The sequence below is a fragment of the Manis javanica genome, chromosome 6, assembly GCF_040802235.1.
Source record: "Manis javanica isolate MJ-LG chromosome 6, MJ_LKY, whole genome shotgun sequence".
NCBI classification, from domain to species: domain Eukaryota; kingdom Metazoa; phylum Chordata; class Mammalia; order Pholidota; family Manidae; genus Manis; species Manis javanica.
The window spans coordinates 80,362,583-80,385,014 of record NC_133161.1 but is presented as its reverse complement, the minus strand read 5'-3'; the positions used below and the strand labels follow the sequence as shown (position 1 = coordinate 80,385,014).

Here is a 22,432-nt window from a genome sequence, read left to right as displayed (position 1 = left end):
TCATTTTAACATAATTAAAAAATTTAAGCAACAGGCTATAGTTAGCCACATTGAAATAAAAAGATGGGGAATGATTTTTATGAGCAACCTAATTGAAATAAAATGAACTGCTGATACATATATTTTTTTTATCAGCTAAAAATTAGCAAGTATATGTAGAACCCAATTTACTTTTGCTACAAATGTCAAAGATATTTTTTAATGAAAGTTTTAAAACCAAGCAAAATTCTTTAATGAAGACACAATTAATTATCTCTTTAAATTGAAATCCTTTCCAATCAGTGAACGAACCATTTTCAACTCTCAAAATCTCTAAATTTTAAAAGCCAACTCTCTTCCAAATTCTGTTCCCTTTCATTTCACTCTTCAAAAACAATCCCTGTAGTCAGCATTCACACAGTTCAATTATTCGAAGCTGTAACACTGAATTATAGAACCCATCTGTCATTTATTCAATAGAGCTATATTTTGGTAAACCATCATTTATTATGTTCAGGTGATATAACACTTCCAAATGAACTTCCTTGCTCTTTTTCCTCCTCCTTCCCTCCCTCTTTCAACTCTTCCTTCCTTGTTTTCCCCTTTCCCCCCTCCTTCCCTCCTACTTAACCCCTCTCTGCTTTTCTTTCTAGGGTAATCTGAAGATTCAGCCTCAAAACAAAATAAAAACAAATTAACTATGCTTCTAAATTCCCTGAAGTTGTTAAGGGGTCAGGGTGAAATAAGATACTAATTTTCTCTGGAACCACTTGTGGAGCTTTTCTGTCGTAAGTTTCTTGGTCCAGTGTTACTCTTCCTAGTAGAGATTAATTTATGGTATAAATTAACTGGGTGAATGCAGAACATCATCTAGTATATGACTTGTTTCAATGAAGTTGAGTTCTTAGTTATTAACTTTTAAGGATTCTACAGTAACATTCTAGATGGATATAATTCTACAGTAAGATTCTAGATGGATATAATTAAAGGTAGCAGAGGAAGAAAAGTTATTAGCCACTCTTTATTCAATTTGGTTAGCATATTTTTTGAGCATACTAAGGACATTTTAGAAATTACAAAATGAGGATTTTAAAATGGCTGGCCGTAGTTATTACTACATGGAATTTATCTAGTAAGAAATAAAAAGAATTTCTTAATCAAAGATTTGGTTTTCCTTTCCATGGTTGAATTGCCCTCAAGCTGTAACTGATCACTTGTCAAAGATTTCATAGAAACCCACTCAGATAATGAATTTCTAATGTGGTTGGTATATCAGTATAAATTTTAAGACATGGTCAGTCTAAGACCCTGAAAGGTGATTCATGGGACTTCCTTAGTGGAAAGGCATATGTTCAAGACCATACCTTATAGCAAAATTAATCATAACTTATGCTAGAGTATAGCAGAGTATAGTAGGTTACAGTAGAGTGCTTACGGCAATGGTCTTACTTCTTTTTAAACTAAAAAATTAGAGTATAAAGGTAGCCCATGAAAATTCATTCCAGCACTATATAATATGTGATGAAGAGATATACTTAGAATCTACAAAGAGACTTAGAATTGTTATACCTTGGAAAGATATAGCTAAAGGAGTAGTTGTAGAATTTCAAAATCTATTAGCATAAGTTACTATTTTAGAAATTTTGATTATAGTTTCATTCTGTAGATGGCAATGTCTTAAGGGTTAAGTAGCTGAGGCCTTAGTGCCATTTGATTTTTAGTGACCAAGCACATTTTAAACCCCATAGTAAAGGATCAGTGAAAGGAAACTATAATTAACCCATCTTAAAAAACTTGCATGACATAATACTTAATTTTGTAAAATACAGCCTTACACTAGTGAATTCAAGTACTCAAACATTTTCTAAATATACTTTATAAGCCTCAGTGTCTTTGGTAAAATGGAAGTAATATATAGTCATGACAGTACTATGAGAAAGGAAATTTATGTGTATATATATATATATATATATATATATATATATATATATATATATATATATAAAATGGAATCTTGAGCACATTCATGTAGTTATTTTTATAGTAAATAGTAAATTTCAGAAATCACGATTTCTCTTTGATGTTGCTGTGTTTGCTGTTATTGTTTTTTTATTAAGGTATGATTGATATACACTCTTATGAAGGTTTCACATAAAGAAAATAATGTGGTTACTACATTTACCCATATTATCAAATCCCTACCCATACCACAATGTAGTCACTGTCCATCAGTGTAGTAAGATGCCACAGATCCACTATGTGTCTTCTCTGTGCTACACTGTTCTCCCCATGATCCCCCACACCATGTGTACTAAACATAATACCCCTTAATCCCCTTCTCCCTCCCTCCCCACCTGCCCTCCCACACCCCTCCCCTTTGGTAACCACTAGTCCCTTCTTGGAGTCTCTGAGTCTGCTGCTATTTTGTTCCTTCAGTTTTTCTTCATTGTTATACTCCAAAAATGAGGGAAATCATTTGGCATTTGTCTTTCTCTGCCTGGCTTATTGTTTTTTCATATACATAATAAAGTAACATAGAAGTAAATATTAAAACTTTTTGAAAGAATACCATGGTAGAAAATAAGGAAGGATAGGACAGGATAACATTTTTTCTTTATTTTACAGTAGTTGGTTGTATCCTAATTTGGATGTCATGAATATAAATTTACTTTATACACTTTCTAAGAATATAAATATGGGTATTTTGATTTAACATTTCTATATTATTAAATACAAATAAAATGAACAAAAATACTTCTATAAAAATAAAATATCCCAGTTCAAATCTAAAAAGCAGAATGCCAATAAAAGATTTGGTTAGCTTAAGAAGCACCATTAGTTTTTACCTGAAACGTTTAAATCTAAGTGGTCCTTGTAAGTGATGTTTGTATTATCACGGTTTTCAACTTTTGACAAATTTTTGTCAACAACAACTCCATTGCCTCTCTGCTTTGAATCCATCTAAAAACACTGGTAAAATGTTTCCTCAGTTAGAGGCCATGAAAATGCACTGGTCTCACTCCTGAGTTCACAGCACGGCAGGGTAGAGAGGCCCGCAGTTTCAACTGAGAACATAGGGGCCTTAGTAAGAAAAGATCAGCAAAAGTTATTGCAGTTTTACAGCACATAAGCATAGATGTAGTTAAGGAAGTCTTACAGAGAAATCTAAATAATAGAAATCCTTTAAAGTATGTGGGGAATATTTATAAAAAAGGGTTCAATGATAAAAGTAGCAAGATCAGTAATACCTTAATACTTTCAGGATTACATTGTAAATGATCAGTTTTTGAAATCTCTATGTATGTTATAGTTATGTGACAAATATGCAATTACATAGTTATTTTTTTAGTTCTGGTCCAAGATAGCTACATGTACAGCAATTCCCTCTGAAAGAAATCCACAAACTACTGAGTGACTTCTACACATTAGGTGATTAAGAAATTACCCACATTTAAACAGGGTCTTGGCACACTCTCAACTACTGGGAGCCATTAAGAACAGAGAAGGCAGCTTGGACAACCACAAAGATTAGAGAGACAACCAAGAGCTCAGGCCAGGCTGAATGACGATGTTCATATCGTATATGAGGCCACTCCATTCAGACTGACAGAGGTGGCTGTTTAATCAAATGCACAGAAACCAGCAAAGTGAGCCAAAGAAAATGAAGAAACAAAGGAATATGTTCCAAACAAAAGAACAAGATAATAGGCCTCAATGAAATGGAGATAAAGTTATTTACCTGATAAAAAGTTCAAAATAATGGTCATGCAGATGCTAACTGAGGTTAGGAGAACAATGCATGAACAAAGTGAATGATTCAACAAACATGCAGAAAATATAAGAAAGTACCACACAAAATCACAGAGCTGAAGAATACAATAACTGAACTGCAAAATTCACAGAGGGGTTCCATAGCAAACTAGAGATGTGGAAGAAAGGATTAGCAAACTCAGAGACAGTGCAGTGGAATTCACTCAAGCAGAGGAGCAAAAAAGAAAAAACAATGAAAAAGAGTGAAGATAGATGAAGAGAGAGGTATCATCAAAATAAGAAGACAGCCTATGGAATGGGAGAAAATATTTGTGAACTGTATTTCTGATAAGGGGTTAATATCAAAATTTATACTTATACATATAGAAGTCATACAACTCAATAGCAAAAAATCCCACCGATCTGATTAAAAATGGGCAGAAGCACTAAATAGACATTTTTCCAAAAAAAGACATACAGAGGGCCAACAGGTGCATGAAGAGGTGCTCAATATTATTAATCACTAGGGAAATGCAAATCAAAACCATGAGGTTTCACCTCACACCTGTTAGAATGTCTAGCAACAAAAACACAAGAGATAAGTGTTGGCAACATGTGGAGAAAAGGGGATACTTAGGCAGTGTTGGTAGGAATGTCAATTGGTATAGCCACTATGGAGAGCAGTACAGAGGTTCCTCAAAATTTAAAAACAGAACTAATGTATGATCCTGCAATCCATATATGGATATATAACCAAAGGAAATGAAAACAGGATATTGAAGATACATGTGCACCCCTATGCTCACTGCAGCATATTCAAAATTTGTAACACAAGACACAGAAACAATCCATCCACAGATGACTGGGTGAAAGGAGTATTATTCGGACACTATTCTGCCATTTGGGACAACATGGAAGGACTTTCAGGGCATTATGTTCAGTAAAATAAGCAAGACAAAGACAAATACTGGGTGGTATCACTTAGTATGTGGGGAAAAAAGTCAAACTCATAAAAATCTGAGAAAGTAGGAAAGTGCTTGCCAGGGGCTGGAAATATGGGAAATAGGGAGAAGTTAGTAAGAGGGCACAAACTTTTAGCTATAAGATGGAAAGGTATGAGGATCTAATGTAAAACAAAGTGACTGTTCACCAACACTGCATTATTTAACTGAAATTTGCTAATGGAGCAGAAGTTAAATGTTCTCACACACATGCAAAAAATAAATATGTGAGGTGAGGTATGTGTTAATTAACTAGATGGGCGGGATCCTTTCACAGTGTATATAAAAAAACAATCACATTGTACACTTTAAATATCTTACAGATTTGTAAGTCCATTACACCTCAATAAAGCTGAAATAAAGAAATAAAAGAAGCTGTGCATAAAATAAACGTGTATACTAAGGAAAAATCTTTACATTTGAATTTCAATTTGTAGATTAAATCTTTAATTTTATATGTATATTAACATGTGACATTATAAATTCTAGTATTTTAAAGTATTACAAAGAATGTTTTATTTTCATCATTAAAATAATATATGAAAATATTATGATGCTACAATTATAGCATTAAGTTTGGACAAAATTAAAATACTTGTTTTATTTTCATACTAACCATATGCTACATCTAAGCAACAAGGAAAGGCAAAATTTGTATTAGTGAACCTACATCCTATGAATACTAGTCTTTAAATCAATAGAATTTATTATCCATAATCAAGTTGTCACAGAATGAAGATATACTGCAGAGTTCAGTCATGTCATAGTTGGGATGAAAAAGATTAAGATTATCTATCTAAATATTAATGCTAATGAAGTTCTAAGGGTAATGGAAAAGTCCCTGAGGGATAATAGTTCAATTTAATCTATTCTTATAGTTTTACACATTAAGTATACTCCTGAGTAAGACTGTGAAAGTTTATTTTTATACTCTTTCACTTACCAATTTCTATGTTACAAATTATCCATGGAAATATTTAGGAAAATAAACCATTCCCTTTGTGTCCTATCAAATGCTACATTAATTTATTGATACTTGAACATGAAGACCTAAAAAGATTGTAGTATTTCACTGTTGTCCTTTACCTTTACTAATTTTTGATCACTATTAGAAAGGTTTTTCCTACAAACACAACAAAGTCAACAAAAGTATATCAGTCACCTTAACAGCAATCTTTACTTGACCGTTCCCAGCAACATCAAAATGGAAATGCAGATGTCAAAGTTAATCTGACATTAAGCCTGGATATGCAAATTACAAACTCAGCTATTCCCATTAGCCTTTTTCTAATCCAGCCAATTGCTGTACAGCATCCTTTATCCTAGTTTTAAATATGTGTCTTTTACATACATGAAGGATTCAAAGAGGACTTTCTTCTCCCTTTTCCATGAGCAAAAGTTCACACTTGTCTTTTCTAATGTAAAAATATTATGTGGGGTTCAGCGCATGTATGAAAGGCTATTCATACAACATACTGGGTGAAACAGCTAGCCTGGTGTGTGGCTGAAATGGCTATTGGCATGGGAAATAAGGAAAACATGAATCTGTATCCATGTATTCACCATATATATATATATATATGGAAGTCACAAATATGTAACAAAAGGCATTCTGGCTTTGTTGAACATCTTTCAAATAACATATTTTGTGTACTGGTAACATAATTTTACTAAAGGTACATAGGATTTCCTCCTCCTGAAATACTTCAGAAATAATTTCCACCAAGAAAATCTCCCAGGGCAGCTACACTCAAAAAGTACATTTTTTTCATGCAACAACATAAGGATTTCTTTCTTTATTTTACTTTACATATGGCAACTGCAAATTATAAGCATAAAGACCAAATCTGAGGGATTTGCATGATATTTTTATAAAAAAGAAGTTTATTTAGCAGGACTTAGGGTCCAAAATGAAATTATTCTTTGATATGAATTCTTTAGATATTAATCTCATGATGGCAGGCCCAGAACAGGGGATGGAGTCATTTACTATGTGTGTTAAAGAAAATAGTTGCATTGGGAGACACTCATGTTATCCTGTAATGTCTCTGGAAATACAGCAGCTTAAACTTACCTTAGTGTAAATCTATGATGTACTTTCCAAAATAAATACCAGTTTTATTTAATAAATGATTAGTAGGATATTATTCTAATTAAAAATTGAGTATTAAGTGTACCTTTTGTCCTTCTGGACTCACTAGGGGATTGTGGCAGACATACATCATCATGACTCCCCAGGGAATCACTTCTTGTATAACCCCTCCCCTTGAGTGCAGGTGGAAGCTGTGACTTGTTTCTAACCAGCAGGATCTGACCAAGGTGACATAACTGTCACTGTCATGGTTGTACCATACAAGACTCCATCTTAGCAGACTACACTGAGTCTCCTGCTGGCCTTGAAGCAGTGAACTGCCATATGTAAGGGGGCCTGAGAAATGGCCACCTGGAAGGAACTGCGGGGGCCTCTGGATGCTGACAGGGGCCCTGGATGGAAGCCAGGAAGAAAACAGGAAACTTAGTCCCAACTATTTGGAGGAAGTGAATTCTGCCACAACCATGTGAGCTTGGAAGAAGGTCCCCAAGCTCCAGAACAAACACAGACCAGTCAACACAATAGTAGCCTTGACAGATCCTAACTAGGGGATGCAGTTAAGCCATGGCCTGGATTCTTGATCCATGAAAACTGTGAGATACTAAATGTGTGTTATTTTATGCATCAGTAGAAAATTAATACCAAGATGAACTTTGTATTAATATGTGCACACTATATGGACATTCTCTTGGTGGCAAAATTTGTGGAACATTATAGTAGTTGCCACAGTGATTGAGCAGCATGAATGGGAAAACAGTCCATGGAAAATCCTTTGCCCTTCATAAACAAAGAGCAAGACCTTGGTATATCAGTTCTGCAGTGCTGAGGTTCTGGTATTATGTGTGTAGGAGTATGTGACATCTGGGTAGCACTAAATAAGTGGATAATGAATGCATGAATACTGAAATACCTATCTCTCTCTTTTTGGGGTTAATGTATCAATCATAACAATGTTAAAAATAGTATCTTTATATTGTATGCTATTGTTAGAAAATGCCTTTAAAATTATACTATCTCATTAGATTTTAAAAAGAAAAAAAACAAAAAAGCCATCTATTTTTAAACGCGAGGATGCTTTGTGAGCTTGTGTTCAAGGCAACATGTAATATATGGAAACGCTAGAGTGAAGCCCACGCTCTTACTGCAAATGAGTGACTTAGCAATGTGTCCCCTATCTGATCAGTGCCCTTGGAATGAAAAGAGATGGGTTTGAGAGCAACACATCTAACCCTTCCTTTCCCAGTTCAGGTGAAGAGAGGAGACAGAGGAGAGACTGCAGTCAGATCATTAAAAGGAGAAACTACCAAAATATAAAAAATTGTGTTGTGAGCCAACATCTCTCAGTCAGGACTGAGAAGAGGAAATGCTTCTGACTTTGGCAGCCATAGATCACACTGCATGTAGCTGTAACTGATTACTTGGGAAAAATTATGTTTGCTTTGTCCATAAAAATTTCTACTTTCTATTGATGTATAAATGTTTATGCCGTTTATATTTTATCAAACATTACAAAGATGAAATTATTACTTTAGTATTACAATTTTGATCACTTTTCTATTTTAGCATTTGTATTACAAATATAGGTTTCATATATGTAATTGTTAAATGAATAAGTAATTGTACTGATACGTATATATTTTGATATGCAAATCTATAAGAAGGAGTGCACACAGGCCTGGTACCGCAGTAATTATTATAATCACTACTATTTGTGGCAGGAGTTGAGAAAACTACTTGGAGAAAAAAGTTTGAATTGTGCCAAGTCACTTTAGGGATATAAATAAAATCCAGGTATCCAGATTATTTTTGCACTACTGGCTAAACTTGTTCTTATCAAAATCAATTTGCTATTGATAAAGGAGGAGGTATTCAACAGTTCAACAGCTAGTTCTACTTTCCAAATATGTCGAGATATTTTTCATTAGAGAGTTATTTAAAAACAATTATTTAGGTTATTCCCATTACTCTGTTAAAAAATTATTAGTGCTATCTAGAACAGAAAAGAAATGTTGCAAGTTTTAGGTGACAAGGACAAGGTATATTCTAACATTCCACTGAAATTGTGCTTTAAACAAAAAGTGAGCTTTTATTTTCATATAATTTTCTATTACATAACATTTATTAAACCTTTAATTTCAAATGTCTCCAAATAATATAGTTTTGAACTAATGAATTCTCTTTGATTGTGTCATTACTTTATATTTAATGTTATTTGATTTTTATCAATTTGTTTAGTATCATCGGGATAGAAGGAAAAAGAAACATATCTAGATTTTCTTCTATGTCTTAGACTATTTTTTGCAGTATTTCTTTAATCACCTCTATGGTTTCTCATGTTAGGTACTATCCATACCATTTCAGGAGAAAGCAGCCGAGACTAAGTTAAAAATATGCCTATGCTTCCAGCATGCAAGAAAAGCTATCAACTGAGTCTATTTTTTTTTCTTGACTCCCACAACCTTGTTTTTCTATATACCTTCACTCCTCACTCCAATTGTCAAGAAAATATTTTATAAGATCAATATAAATCCTTACCCCTTTAACTGAATCTCACTTCTTATTACCCATTTCCCATGGCGAATTCATATACATTTCACATTTATACCATTAAGTTTCATATTAGGTTAAACATATTGATGTTGAATAATATTGAATGGATATTCACTCGGAATGTATGAATATGTTAAACAATTCAATCAATTAATTCCTTTAGCTTTATTTTATTAAGTGTGCACAGAAAAATGTGCTGACCTTTCTCCATTTGATTCAAAGCCCATAATGTCACTTCCTTAGCAGAAACACAATTGTGTAAACAATGGTTATCCTGACAAAGGTCAAGAGAAGTGATGATATTAATGTGGAACTACCCCCGACAATGAACACTTTCTTTATTACAGAGGAAATGAGTGCAAGTTTTCACTAAAATTTACCAGGAAGAAATTGTGATTTTAGAAGAGACTCAATCTTAATCTTTATTTCATTTCTATAATTTTATACTCAGTTCTTCCTAAAATTAACTTGAGAGACTTACAATAAGAAATTATATCATACATAATTGCACTGTTAAAATACAAATGAAAGAGAAAAAGCCTTCCTGAATGTGGAGGGAGACATTTCAGTGTCAAGACCCACTTTGTAGGATGTGTTTAGTTCCCCAGAAGTTCCAGCAGTTATGATGGAACACACATATTCTCCAGGTGGTATTTCATTGTCTCTCGGTGTTCCACAAGAAGCAGAAGACATGACACAATCATTCTAATTTTGTACTCTAAGACTTGGCCTGATATGAAAAAAAAGTTTTCCCATGAAATGTTTATGCAAATGAAGGAGAGATGTTAAGTGGGTGTTAGTCACCCTTTTTCTAAACCACATGGAGTTATTTACTACATTTTTACCTCAGTTTCTCTTTATTTAATACACCACATTTGGGGACAGCAGTACAGTCTCAAACAAAGGTAATCGAACATTTTGTACTTTATTCATGATGGTTAAGCTTCTTTCAGAATTCAACTTTGAAGCAAACAACACATTTTTTTAAAAGGCTTCACAAAGGAAGCTATATTTTCAATATTTTCAATGATGCCCACACTGCCTGTAAAACTAAATTCATATTGTGTCTACCTAGTCCACCATGATCTGGCCCTCACCTCAGCCCTTTCTATGTACTCTGTGATAGAGCAAAACAGAAGAAAAACACCTGGAACAACAATAATCTAGTCTCCTGCATATTAAATACACATGTCATTGAAAGGAAATTAACAGCACAGATTGAAGTCAAAGACCCCAAATTAAGACTCAAAATATTGTGCTGCCTCTACCTGGTGAAATCAGGAGGGCTCTGGATGACTGAACAGAGAGATCCCCCCCAACTCTGGGGGATAAGGCCCCCTAACCAAACAGCCCTCTTTATCAAGAGGGTCAGCTGCAGCTCTTGCTTATCCCCAAGGGGCAGGTTTAAGTTTCTTGCCAGTCCATGGGAGTCTTCAGCCATGTGAATTATATTTTCCTGTAGAACCACGGAGCACTCCACCAGTTTGATAATCAAAGCCTGCCTTTCTCAGCTCCTGGTTGTTTACTGTTAACAGTACAATCTCCATGTGGCCCCATGTGGTGTCCTGCTCCCTCAGACTGTGAATATATGTGACCAATAAACTTCTGTCATCTCATCTGTCCAGCATCAGGTGTCATGTGCTTGGCCATTACCACATAGGTAGGATGGGAATTCACCTCCCTCACCAACCACGTGAATAGCAGGCAATCAAGCTAGTAAGCAGAGGACAAAACACCAACATGATAATTGATTGAAGAAACAATGTTTAAATCAGTGTGATATAAAATTTGGCTTCTGAAGTAATATATTTTTTTCTTAAAACTGTATCACTTTAAATTCTCAATTTCATTGAGAAGCAAATGAAACTATATTTTTAGGTGGGAAATGCAAATTGGTAGAACTTTTCTGGGAAGGAATTTGACAAGATGTTTAAGAAACATCCAAGATATCCCTTCTATTTCACTCAGTCATTTTACTTCTGGGAATACATTCTTACCTTCTGAGATCTTAAAAGTAGTGGTAGCGTTTTTTCACCGTGGCATTGTGTATCATAGTGAAAAGGGGAAGACAGCATGAATGTCCAATAGTTGAGGAATGGTTGAAGTAAATAATCTAATACCTACACACTAAAATAAAAACTAGATATTACACTTATGTTTGTGAAGAATTCTTGGTGTAACAGGAAAATGCCTTTATTAGGAAATTTACACAGTACTGAAATATGTATGTATTCTCAGGTTTTAGTGTATGTGTATATGGGTATAAAGAGGACAGAAAGAAAAGGGAGAGACTATAAACTGTAAAATTATGATGGTTTTTTCTTTCATCTTTATACTTTTCACTATTAGTATATACTTTTCACTAAAAAAGTATATACTAATTTTTTTCATACTTCACATTATCATACTTTACAGGGGATTTATGTATGTATGTATGTTTTCTAGCTATCTACACACACACACACACACACACACTCATTTTGTGTGTACATACAAAGAAGAGGTTGAGATTAGTATATACATCTAGCCATTTGGCTACCAGCAGCTGAGAATTAGATGGAAGGTTTGCCTTTAAGGTCTCTAATGGGGAACAAAGAGATGAAAATAATCATGAGCAAATGGGGAAGGATGTGTTTTCTAGGCTCAACCAATAAGATTCTTTGAGCAAATGAGATGCAGAACAAAAATTGTATATGTACATATATGTACCATAGTTTGTGACACATTCTAATTTTTAATATACAGTTTTCTGTACCCATTTCTGTAATTCTCTATTATCTGAAAAATTTTAAAATGGATTTAACAGTTATAGAAGATGACTAAATTATGTTTCCAATATTTTTATGAGGTAGAAGATGAAGGCTTTTTTTTTTCTTATCAGATGATCACATTATACCTGAGACATATTGGATAAGAAGAATAAAACTATTTTTACTATCTAGAATATTCTACCTAGATTCTGAATACAGACATCTATCTAAATCACTTCTATTTGAAGTTTATGGATTTTCATTATATAAACACTCATAAGAAAAAAAAGAGAAGAATGATGTTAGTATTTGATGGAAATAATTATGCTTTCAAATTATTTCAGAAGCAAATAGAAAACTTGCATGTGCAAAGCAAATAATATAATTATTGTTATATATTCAATCCCTAACATATTTACATACACTTCTCATGTTTTCTTAGGATTTTGTACATATAATTTCTTTTGTTGCATACTGGGCTAATATAATGACTGATCAACTTATGTAAATTAGGCCATCATCACAAATGTAATAATTTCACTAAAAAAATGTACCCAGATATAAATCAGAATGAGTATGAGTGTTCATTCGCTCTGTATATATGTATGTAAACTTCCTCTCTCCTCCAAATATGAAAACACAATTCACTCAATACTTTCACATAATGCTAGTATTTGAGATCTCAATTGATTAACAGAAGAAAATATAAAGTCTGCCTACCTACTGTCAGCTTTTAAAGGTGTTTTTAATCATTTCTCAGTTTTTTTAAGAATTTAGGCCAACCCCCTCTCCCTGGCCATCCACCCCACCACACAAAGTGCCTTCCAGTGAGTATTAAAGAAGGGGAGGAGAGAAAGGACTTCTGCAGCAGGGTTAGGGTAGAGTTCCTGCATTTTCACAACTACTCACCAACATTGTTTAGGAAAAAAACAAGGATTTCTGCTTTCATTACCCTCTCCAACATTGGACAGCAAGTCCAAGAAAGAGAAGAAAAAACCTTTTGTTGTTGAAATAGAAGAAATAAAACTGTCTTTATTTGCACATAACATGATCTTGCATGTAGAAAATCCTAAGGATTCCACAAAAAAGTACTGTAACTACAAACATTAGCAAGATTATAAACTAAAAAGTCAGTAAACAAAAATAAATTGTAATTCTGGAAAAATGGCAATGAAGAATTGGAAATTGAAATTAAGAAAATAAGTCCATTCATAATAGCAACAAAAAGAATAGAATAATTTTGGCGACACTGAGCTAATCTTGTATACTAAAATGCTAATCTTGCTAATCTTGTATACTGAAAACTATAAAACTTTACTGAAAGAAATTAAAGGAGACTTAAGAAAATGAAGATACTAGATGTTCATGCACTGGAAGACTCAGTGTTGTTAAGATAGCAATCCTCTTCAAACTGAAATTTCAACACAACCCTTATCATAATCCCAGCAGGGTGATAGTAAAATTATATGGAAACGAAAAGGATCTAGAATAGCCAAACATTTTTTGAAAAACAAAAACTTTGAAGAGTTAAACTTCCAGATTTCAAAATTTAATATAAAACTATAGTAAGCAAGAGCGTACAGTACTGGTGAAATACCATTTAGGCAGAGTAAAATAGAACAAACCTGAGGCTACAGAAATAAATTCTTGTATTAATGGTATATTGATTTTTGACAAAGATGTCAAGGCAAATCAGTGAAGGAATTTTACCACATATAAAAACCAACACAACTTAGATCATAGACCTAAATGTATAAAACTTCTGGTATAGAACATAAGAGAAAAATCTTTACGACATTGGGATAGTTCTTATATGCTATCAAGAGCAGGATGATCCTTAAAGAAAAAATAGATAAATTGGATTCCATTAAAATGTAAAACTTTTCTTTTAAAATAAACCCTACAAGGTGTAGACTTCTAATTATAAATAAGTCATGGGGATGAGAAGCACAGTATAGAGAATATAGTCAATAATACTGTAATATCTTTGTATGGTGATAGTTTATATTGAAAAAAACCTACAAGAAATTAAAAAAAACAAGACACAGACTAGAAGGAAATACACGCACATTATATATTTTATAAAGGGCTTGTACTGGAAATATAAGGAACTAATAATTCAGTGAGACTACCCAAATAAATAATGGGAGAAATAGATATTTCATCAAAGACAAATGTATTGCTTATACCATCTGAAAATATACTATCATTATCATAAATTATTAGGAAAATGTAAGTGAAAACAAGATATCATCCACACCCACCCCAAAAAGACACACATCACCAAGTGTTGTCAATGACAGACATCACCAAGTGTTTGCCATGACACGGAGGATGTGGAAACCCCTGGGCACCACTGGCAAGATGTAATGCGGTACAATCACCTTGGAAAACTATGTGGCAGTTTCCTAAATAGTTAGACTTATGAGGCAGTCTGACAATTCCACTTCTAGAAAACATTAAAAAATATCAAATGCCCAAACTAAAACATTAATGCAAATATTTTAAAAAGTGGGAAAAACCCAGTGGATAAACCAATGTAGACTATCCAAACAACAAAGTGGGAAAAACCCAGTGGATAAACCCAGCAGATAGACTATCTAAACAACAGCTACTACTTACCAATAAAAGAGCAACTACTGATATGTGCTACAGTAAAAACCTCAAAAATGTTGGTAAGTAAAAGGAGCCAGACACCAAAATGGCGTACTATCTATAGTACGATTTATATGAAAGGCCCACAAGAGGCAAACAGAGACAGAAAGAAATCTCCCATTGGCTGAGAGAGGAGTCTTAGAAGTGGATATTGCTGGAAGAGAACTTTTCACAATGATTGAAATATTCTAAAACAAGGTGGTGTTGATGGTTGCACAACTCCATGAATTATTAAAAGTCATTGATTTGTACACTTATAATATGTACACTTATGGTATGGAAATTACATTCCATTAAAGCAGTTAAAATAATAATAAATAAAGAGCTATCTACATGTGGTATTGCCATTAACTCAGATCCACTGAGATCTGTTATATTTTCCCCATTTCTAAAAGTCCTTAAAGACAGGTGACTAATGAGTAGTAGAAAAAGAGCCACTATTTCCACAGAAGCCACTGCTATCTTTTGAACCTAAACATTTTTAATGTTATTGACTATAACATTTGCTAATTAGTCTTTCTAGCCTTGCAGATGCACCCAGTCCATTATGGAAATATACATAAGCAAATATCTTTTTTGAAATCAGAAGAATTTCTTTGGCTTCTTTCAAACAGCTGTGTTTCTGAAGCCATAAGATGGAGTTCTAAATAAAAAAGAAAGGCTCATTTCTTGAGCATTACATTTTGTTCTTTTTTCTGATCATTCCTCTCTAAGAGAAGGGGAAATAACATTACAAGATTTTGGACTACATTCACTTGTAATTACGTGAGATACATCGAATTGGTCTTATTTTACAGATGAGCAAACTTACTCTCTAAATTTAAGTAAATGGATAAAGCAAGTTGGATTCTAACTCAGGTCTTTATCATTGCAAAACTCATTACCTATTCTTTCCATTGTTCTTGTGCTTGGTTGAATAAAGACTTTCAAAACCATTATACAGCTTTACAGCACTTATAATTACATCTTTGAAGTTTACAATTAAAAGTTAAAAGATCTATTTTTTAAAAAGTATGGGCCATTTATCAGAAGATTGTATGCATGTGCTTCTCTCTGCATATATCACCAAAACATAAAGAGATCTGTTACATTTGGAGATCAGGGACTTTGTTCCATTCATGCTATTCACTTAGTGACCAACACAATGTAAATCAAACCAGGGATGTTCAATGAGTAAGTATTAATGAATAAAAAATTTCAAGTGTATCCATTATGAGTTATAAAAAATTATAAAATATATTGATGGATAAGTTGTTTATAGAAAGGAAAAAGCTTACTTGTACCTTTTTTAACCTCTATAAATATCCTTTTATCAGTGGTTCTCAAATATTTTGGTTTTAGTGAGCCATATGTACTCTTTAATTTTTACATTATTGCAAATCTGCTTAATATTGAGCTAAACAGAAGACAGCTGAATTCTTGCATCTGCTCTGTATATAATCTGTGGTGATGTCACACATTGTGTAACTTCTGAACACCTCCACTGTATATTTACAAGAAAATGACAGTGCAAAGGCAAATGTTGCCTTAGTATTACTATGAAAATAGTTTTGACTTCGTGGACCCCCTGAAAGAATCTTGAAACCATGAAGGTTCCCTGCTCATACCTTGAGAACCATACAGGAAAAACAATAAAAAGCCACTTTCTATTCCTGTCTCCTGTTTTGAAATTATTTTTGCTTCCAATAAATAAAAATATGTTTTTTATTAGGTATGATTAATTTACACAATTCTAATAAAGTATTTTAATGCTATACCCAGTTAGAATGGTTTATTAAAATACTATAAATAACAGGCAGTATTTCTACTCTCAATAGTTAATACATCTAAAATGAAAATTCACTAATGACCATCTGTTTCTCTGCATGGGAGAACAGATATATATTTCCTTCTTCACTCAACCCTTGCTTACTTACATCCTCATCATGTTTTACAAAGGCAGAAAAATTAACTTAGATAGCTTTTTCACTATTGAATGAAGCTACTGGACATTGTTCTTTTCTTCTGAACATGAAAAACACACAAGAATTAAAAATTATTCCTATTATAGAAAATTTCATACATATAAAAGAGGAGTGACAAGACTATATCTCATTGTGGTTAATCCTACAGCTCCAATAATTATCAAACCATGGTCAATTCTGTTTCATCTATTTTTCCACCATTCTCCACACAGCTAATTTTACAGCAAATTCCAGGCAACATATTATTTCATCTAAATCTTTTAGTATGCATTTCTAAAATAAATACTTTTAATTATTATTTAAAATGTTAACATAAGAATGGTAATTACAGCTAAATATAACAGTAAATGCTGAGTATCACCAAGTCAGTCAAACTTCTGATTGAGCAGCAAATGACAGATATTAGCCAGGGGTGCAAATGCTCTATGACAGTGTTTGCCTGCCACTAGGTTAGAACTTCCAGACTCTGTTTGCCAAAGATTTTCATCTTTGGCTCTAGCCTAGCATATACATATACTTAAATCCCTTTAAGACACTGAGGACTTCTTTAAAAATAATACAAATAGTTTCAAAATATTTAATTTAGTATGAGATTATGCTACTCAAGGATACATGGAAAATATATGCAGCACTAATCAAGGCATGGCAAATATTATGGGAAAAATACTTCTATTATTATTTTAGGCAAATGGAAAAAGAAAAGGAACAGAAAGATGATACAGTATACTCCTAGTACATTTATTGTTTAAAACAATAATCTTTTCTCATTCTGCAAAATTTATATAAAGGGAAAACTGACTTTAGTTCTCAGAGTATAATATTTAAAACAAGAAATTCATTACTCCTACATTTAAAAAATCTTTTCCCAATTGTAGTAGAAGAAAACAAATTAAAATAATGAGTTCTAAAAGATAAATAATAAGGTTGAGGGAATAATTACTATACTATTATATAAAAACAATAAAACAGCTAGAAAATAGGTACATTGATATAGAGTCCTGATGATTTTGTAAAAACAGTTTGAAGATTTATGTTGTATGCCCTTAGAAAATTAATTTGGCATTGCTAGAAATTACTGTTATTTTGCTTTATGAGCTGCAGGGAATTGAAATAGTTTGTAGCAAGTAATTATTTCTACAAAAAAGAACCTCTGGATTTTAAGATTCACCCCTGGAATTTTCATCAGTACTTAAAATATAGTCTGCCTGCAATAAAACTATGAAAGGTTGAGTTATCTGTTTCTGGCAGAAGAAAAATTATCCAATCTTAAAAGGAAAACAAAATTAGATTCCTAATCAATTCACTGTCTATGAAAATAAAGAGAGGAAAATTGCTCAAAGCAAAGCCTGTTCCACATTCACATACTCCATAGTCTAAAATCTGTACAGAACAATAACAAGTCTCTGAAAAAAAACAAGGACCTCTTTTTGTTCTTTTTTCATATCAGACATTGAAAAAAAAAACCCTCCAGGACACATACTATGTTAGATACACTACCTATACATATATCCATACATCTGCATGTATATTTATGAAGATTTTCTGTTGATATACAGTGTCTATGAACCAAAGAATACAGCTGAGTGAGAATATAGGTATTATTCATATTTTAAAAATTAACTTTGACAAAATGTATATTTTGTTCTCCAGATTTAAATAATAGAAGTTGTGACTTACAATATAAAAATCCCATTACCTTTCCAAAACAGAGTTATTTTAGGAGGGTCCAAAATTATTTCAAAATAAAAGAGTTTTAAAATTCAGTCATAAGCTTTGGTTTACAGAAGGACACAAACAAACATACAAACAAAAATTCCGCTTAAGTGATAATGTACAATTGACAAGGTACAGGGAAATGTATTTCCTAGAAGAATCCAATATAGTTTTTTACTTCCTGTGTAAGAATGGTCTAAAGTCCTAAAATCAGTAACCATATTACTCAATAGAGCAATAATTATGGAGCACTGTACTGCCATGTACATTTTTAAAAATGCAGTTAAAGAATGATCTAAATATGCACCATCAAGCAATTTGTCATATTAACAATCATGCAATTGCAGTCTTTCATGTTCAATGTATAGCTTACTTTTGATAGTTTCCAAAATAATTTTTATACAAAAAAGTTCTCTAAAAGTTAATGAGTCATCTAAACTGAGAACCAAATACATATCTCAACACAGCATTAAAATAAAAAGGACTAGGTTATTTGATTTCCTTTACCTGAAACTGTGTGATCCTTAGAGTCTCTTGTTATTTTTATCCTTGCATGAGGAAAGATGTAGTGCACGGTCTTTCCATTCATCTGTAAAATCTGACATACATGTGATGAAGTGAAAAATCAATGTTAAAGATACTTAAAATCCAACATACATAATTAGACTTGTTTTTTTTAAAAAAACACGTTGAATCAATGAAAATCAAAATAAATTAAGATTGTCAAATGATCACACCTTAAGCATCTTGCACTATATAATTATATTATCTGTTTCTGCACTCTACGGTCTTCATATTTATAAGCAATTTCTCTTGCAAACTGATTTGTTGTGTTCAGGAAATTAATAAGCACATGTAATAGGTTCTAAAGGATGTATGTTACTGCATCACAGCATAAACAGTGATGACAGTGGACAGAGAACATATATGAAAAACTGACAGCTGCTGATTTTGCTTCAGATGGCCTAGAAATGGAAAGGTATTTTTAATTTTCCTAGCAATTAAGTGATACGAAGGGAGAAAAGCCAGAGAAGATCCTCATACTCCACATCTCTATCACTAGAATAGGATTACTTTTATTTGTCTTGCTTTAAGTTTATTGCAGGATCGTGCTTTTGCTGAACACACCTACTAGAAGTTTCAATGTACACTGGATGCTGAGGCTAATTCTGTACAAATAAATAAAGTGCTCATTCTAATACTTTGTGAAGCCTTCTTTGTATTCAGAATTGTGTTCTTGATGGCATTCTCATTTACTGTTGATATTCCTTCTGGAAAAAGAAGAAACACTTAAACTATTGTTGCAAATCTGTGATTTCAATTCTCATTATTGAGACTTGAATATGAGAAATGAGATTTCTGAAACAAAAGTAAAGTAGTGAATGCAAACTTGTGCATTACATTACATAGACCTTGCATTTATAACAAACCGATGAAATGAGAGACAGAAATAGTGGAATATTTCATTGTATCTATATCAACAGGACTTTATTAGAATGGAATCTTGTAATTGCAGCACCTTAGGAAAAATTTTGACTAAAATTACAAATGAAAGTAAGTTAAGTGGAGACATTCAACACTACCCATTTCAGAACAGATTTAAGAAGTATGTGAGAATTCTAAACCAAAACATTAAACAGAATTTAGAATCAAAGAGATGTACATTTTGTGAAGAAAGATTCCTTAAATACCTGTGTGGTTTTAATGTGCTTTTGTAAAGTCAGCTGTGAAGCTGTTAGAATTCTACATGTTAAAAGTAAAATATGTATGGAAAAAAGGGCAAGTTTAAATTATATCCTTTAGCTTTTATTCTCTTCTGGGAAGAATAAGTTTAGTCAGGTTTCTGATGAACATAAATACCCCCCCAAAATATCATAATCCTGTTGATCCAGACATAATGTGAATACTGAAAAGTAAAAAATAAAAAATATTGTTTCCAAGATTATAAAAATATTATGGTCAGTAGAGTTTGTCAACCTATAGATCATGCATACCAATGCTACATTTGTAAGTCACTGAAAATCTTGTTTATAACAATGTTTTCCTTCTTTCTTATTTCTCCTTCTTTCTCCCTCTTTTGCTTGTTGTTTTCCCTTCTTTTTCTCTCCCCTTTTAATTTCTCTACCCCCTCCTTACTTCTTCTGCTTTCATATTTTCTCATTCTTCTCTCCTAGTCTTCTCCTTCCTCCCCTGATCTGCATTTACAGATCTTTTTTACTAAAAGTTAAACCATGTGTATTGAAAATTCTACAACTATTGTATATAAAACTTTACTCTGGCATTATAGATAATTAAAATTGGTGGATATTCTTTCAATGTTACTTCAAATATCTATGACTTTCATACATCATTTAATTTGAAAAAGTCCCTTTTTTTCCACTTGGCCAAAGATACACTAAGAAAACAGAACTTTGTCTTTTGCTATTCTTTCCAATTCCCCAGACCAGGGAGAAGTTGATGTAATCTCGTGGTCGACCTACTGCACAAACTACAACAGTAGAGTCTCTCAAATTTCTCACCAGTTTTATAAGCTGGCCAGTATTGCCTTTTGATTTGTACCTATGATGACATTAGTAGAAGGGACGGTAATCATTATTTTTGTAAATGGTAAGGGCATCTCAAAGAGTCTCCGTAGTTTCAGAGCTTGCCTACAACCAGCTTCATGAATTCACTTAGCAAATTGAAAACATTAAACTGCTATAATTATGATCAATGTGACCAAGAGTCTGTAGAAAGCAGTCATCCATCTCCCACATAGCTGGATCTTGGCTTTTTCCTAACCCTTGTAGACAAATGTTGAGTTTGTGGCAAAGGGGTTTCAGAGCAGGCACTTCTGCCCAAGGAGTGCGTGGATGAGGCCAGAGGGCGGGACTGCTGCCAACAGCACCCTGACCTCTCATCCAGAGGCTGGCCTCCGCTGCCTCTGTCATCTGGTGCTTCTGCACTGGCAGAACTACCACCTTTATGTCTCCTAGAAAAGGGATTCTTCCTCTTCCCTACCTACAAGTATTTCAAAAGGATTTATTTTCATGAATTCAATCTTCATACTTCTGAAATAATAAACTTTTGTGTTAGGCTATCTTTTACACAGATAGGCATCCTTTTCTTCACTCAAATACCATGCATAGACAGTGCCCTTCTGGGGGATGCAAGCATTGTGCTAACACTTGAGGTATATCTGGTGTGGATGAAGAGGGAGACTCTTCTCTTTAGGAGCTCACCGGGACATGATGCATGCAGTACCTGAGCACAAAGGAAGGACACTTGTCCCAGATTTGTAGGGAGGCGCTGGTGGTGTCAGGGATGGGGCTTTGCAGAAGGTGTGGGCGTTAGCGTGAACAGTGGAGGCATTCTGTACTGGTCAAGAAGTGTTGACCTTTACACCTACCATGGGAGGGTTATTAGCCCTATTTAAAGATGAAATAACTGGGGAAAATTTTTTTTAAAGAGGCCTGGTGAGCTATTCAATTTACAAAGCAAGAGTTGAGTTTCCACAGACATATATGTATATATATATTTGCATATAACATATATGTATCTGAAAGGAAACAAATACAGATTTGCATGAGGGTTATTTTTATAGTTAATATGATTTTGAGTCTAATAAAACATTTAGGATTTTTTGACTCTAATGTATGTTTTACATAAGGTATTTCTAAAAGCAGATAAATTAGTTTTGCATTCATTAGTCAATTCGGTTTTATTATTTTTGCCTTCAGAGAATTTTATGAGCATAAATTCCTGTTATGCATAAATTTTCAAATAAAAGCATCTGGGTTTATTGGTACCAAGAGCTCTATATCACCTTTTTATGATTACAGATGCAAAGAGGTGAATAAAATGAGAATGCTATATTGCTATTCTCTCCAGACCAAAATGTAGTTATAATGAGTTTATGCAGGAAACAACGAAGATAAATATTAATGCAAAAACCATGAATTTTGAACTTCATATAAATGTAATCAAAGCATATGTTGT

The 22,432-nt window shown here is 33.1% G+C and overlaps 1 protein-coding gene across 4 annotated transcripts in view; it reads right to left on the bottom strand.

Annotated features, from left to right (window-relative positions):
- PCLO (piccolo presynaptic cytomatrix protein) overlaps positions 1-22,432 on the bottom strand; it is a 421,109-nt gene that overhangs the window by 111,094 nt on the left and 287,583 nt on the right. For all 4 annotated transcript variants that reach the window (XM_073238908.1, XM_073238910.1, XM_073238909.1 and 1 more), the window contains exon 9: positions 18,962-19,052. In XM_073238908.1, the coding sequence (XP_073095009.1) occupies positions 18,962-19,052 (91 nt within the window). The remainder of the gene's footprint in view (positions 1-18,961; positions 19,053-22,432) is intronic.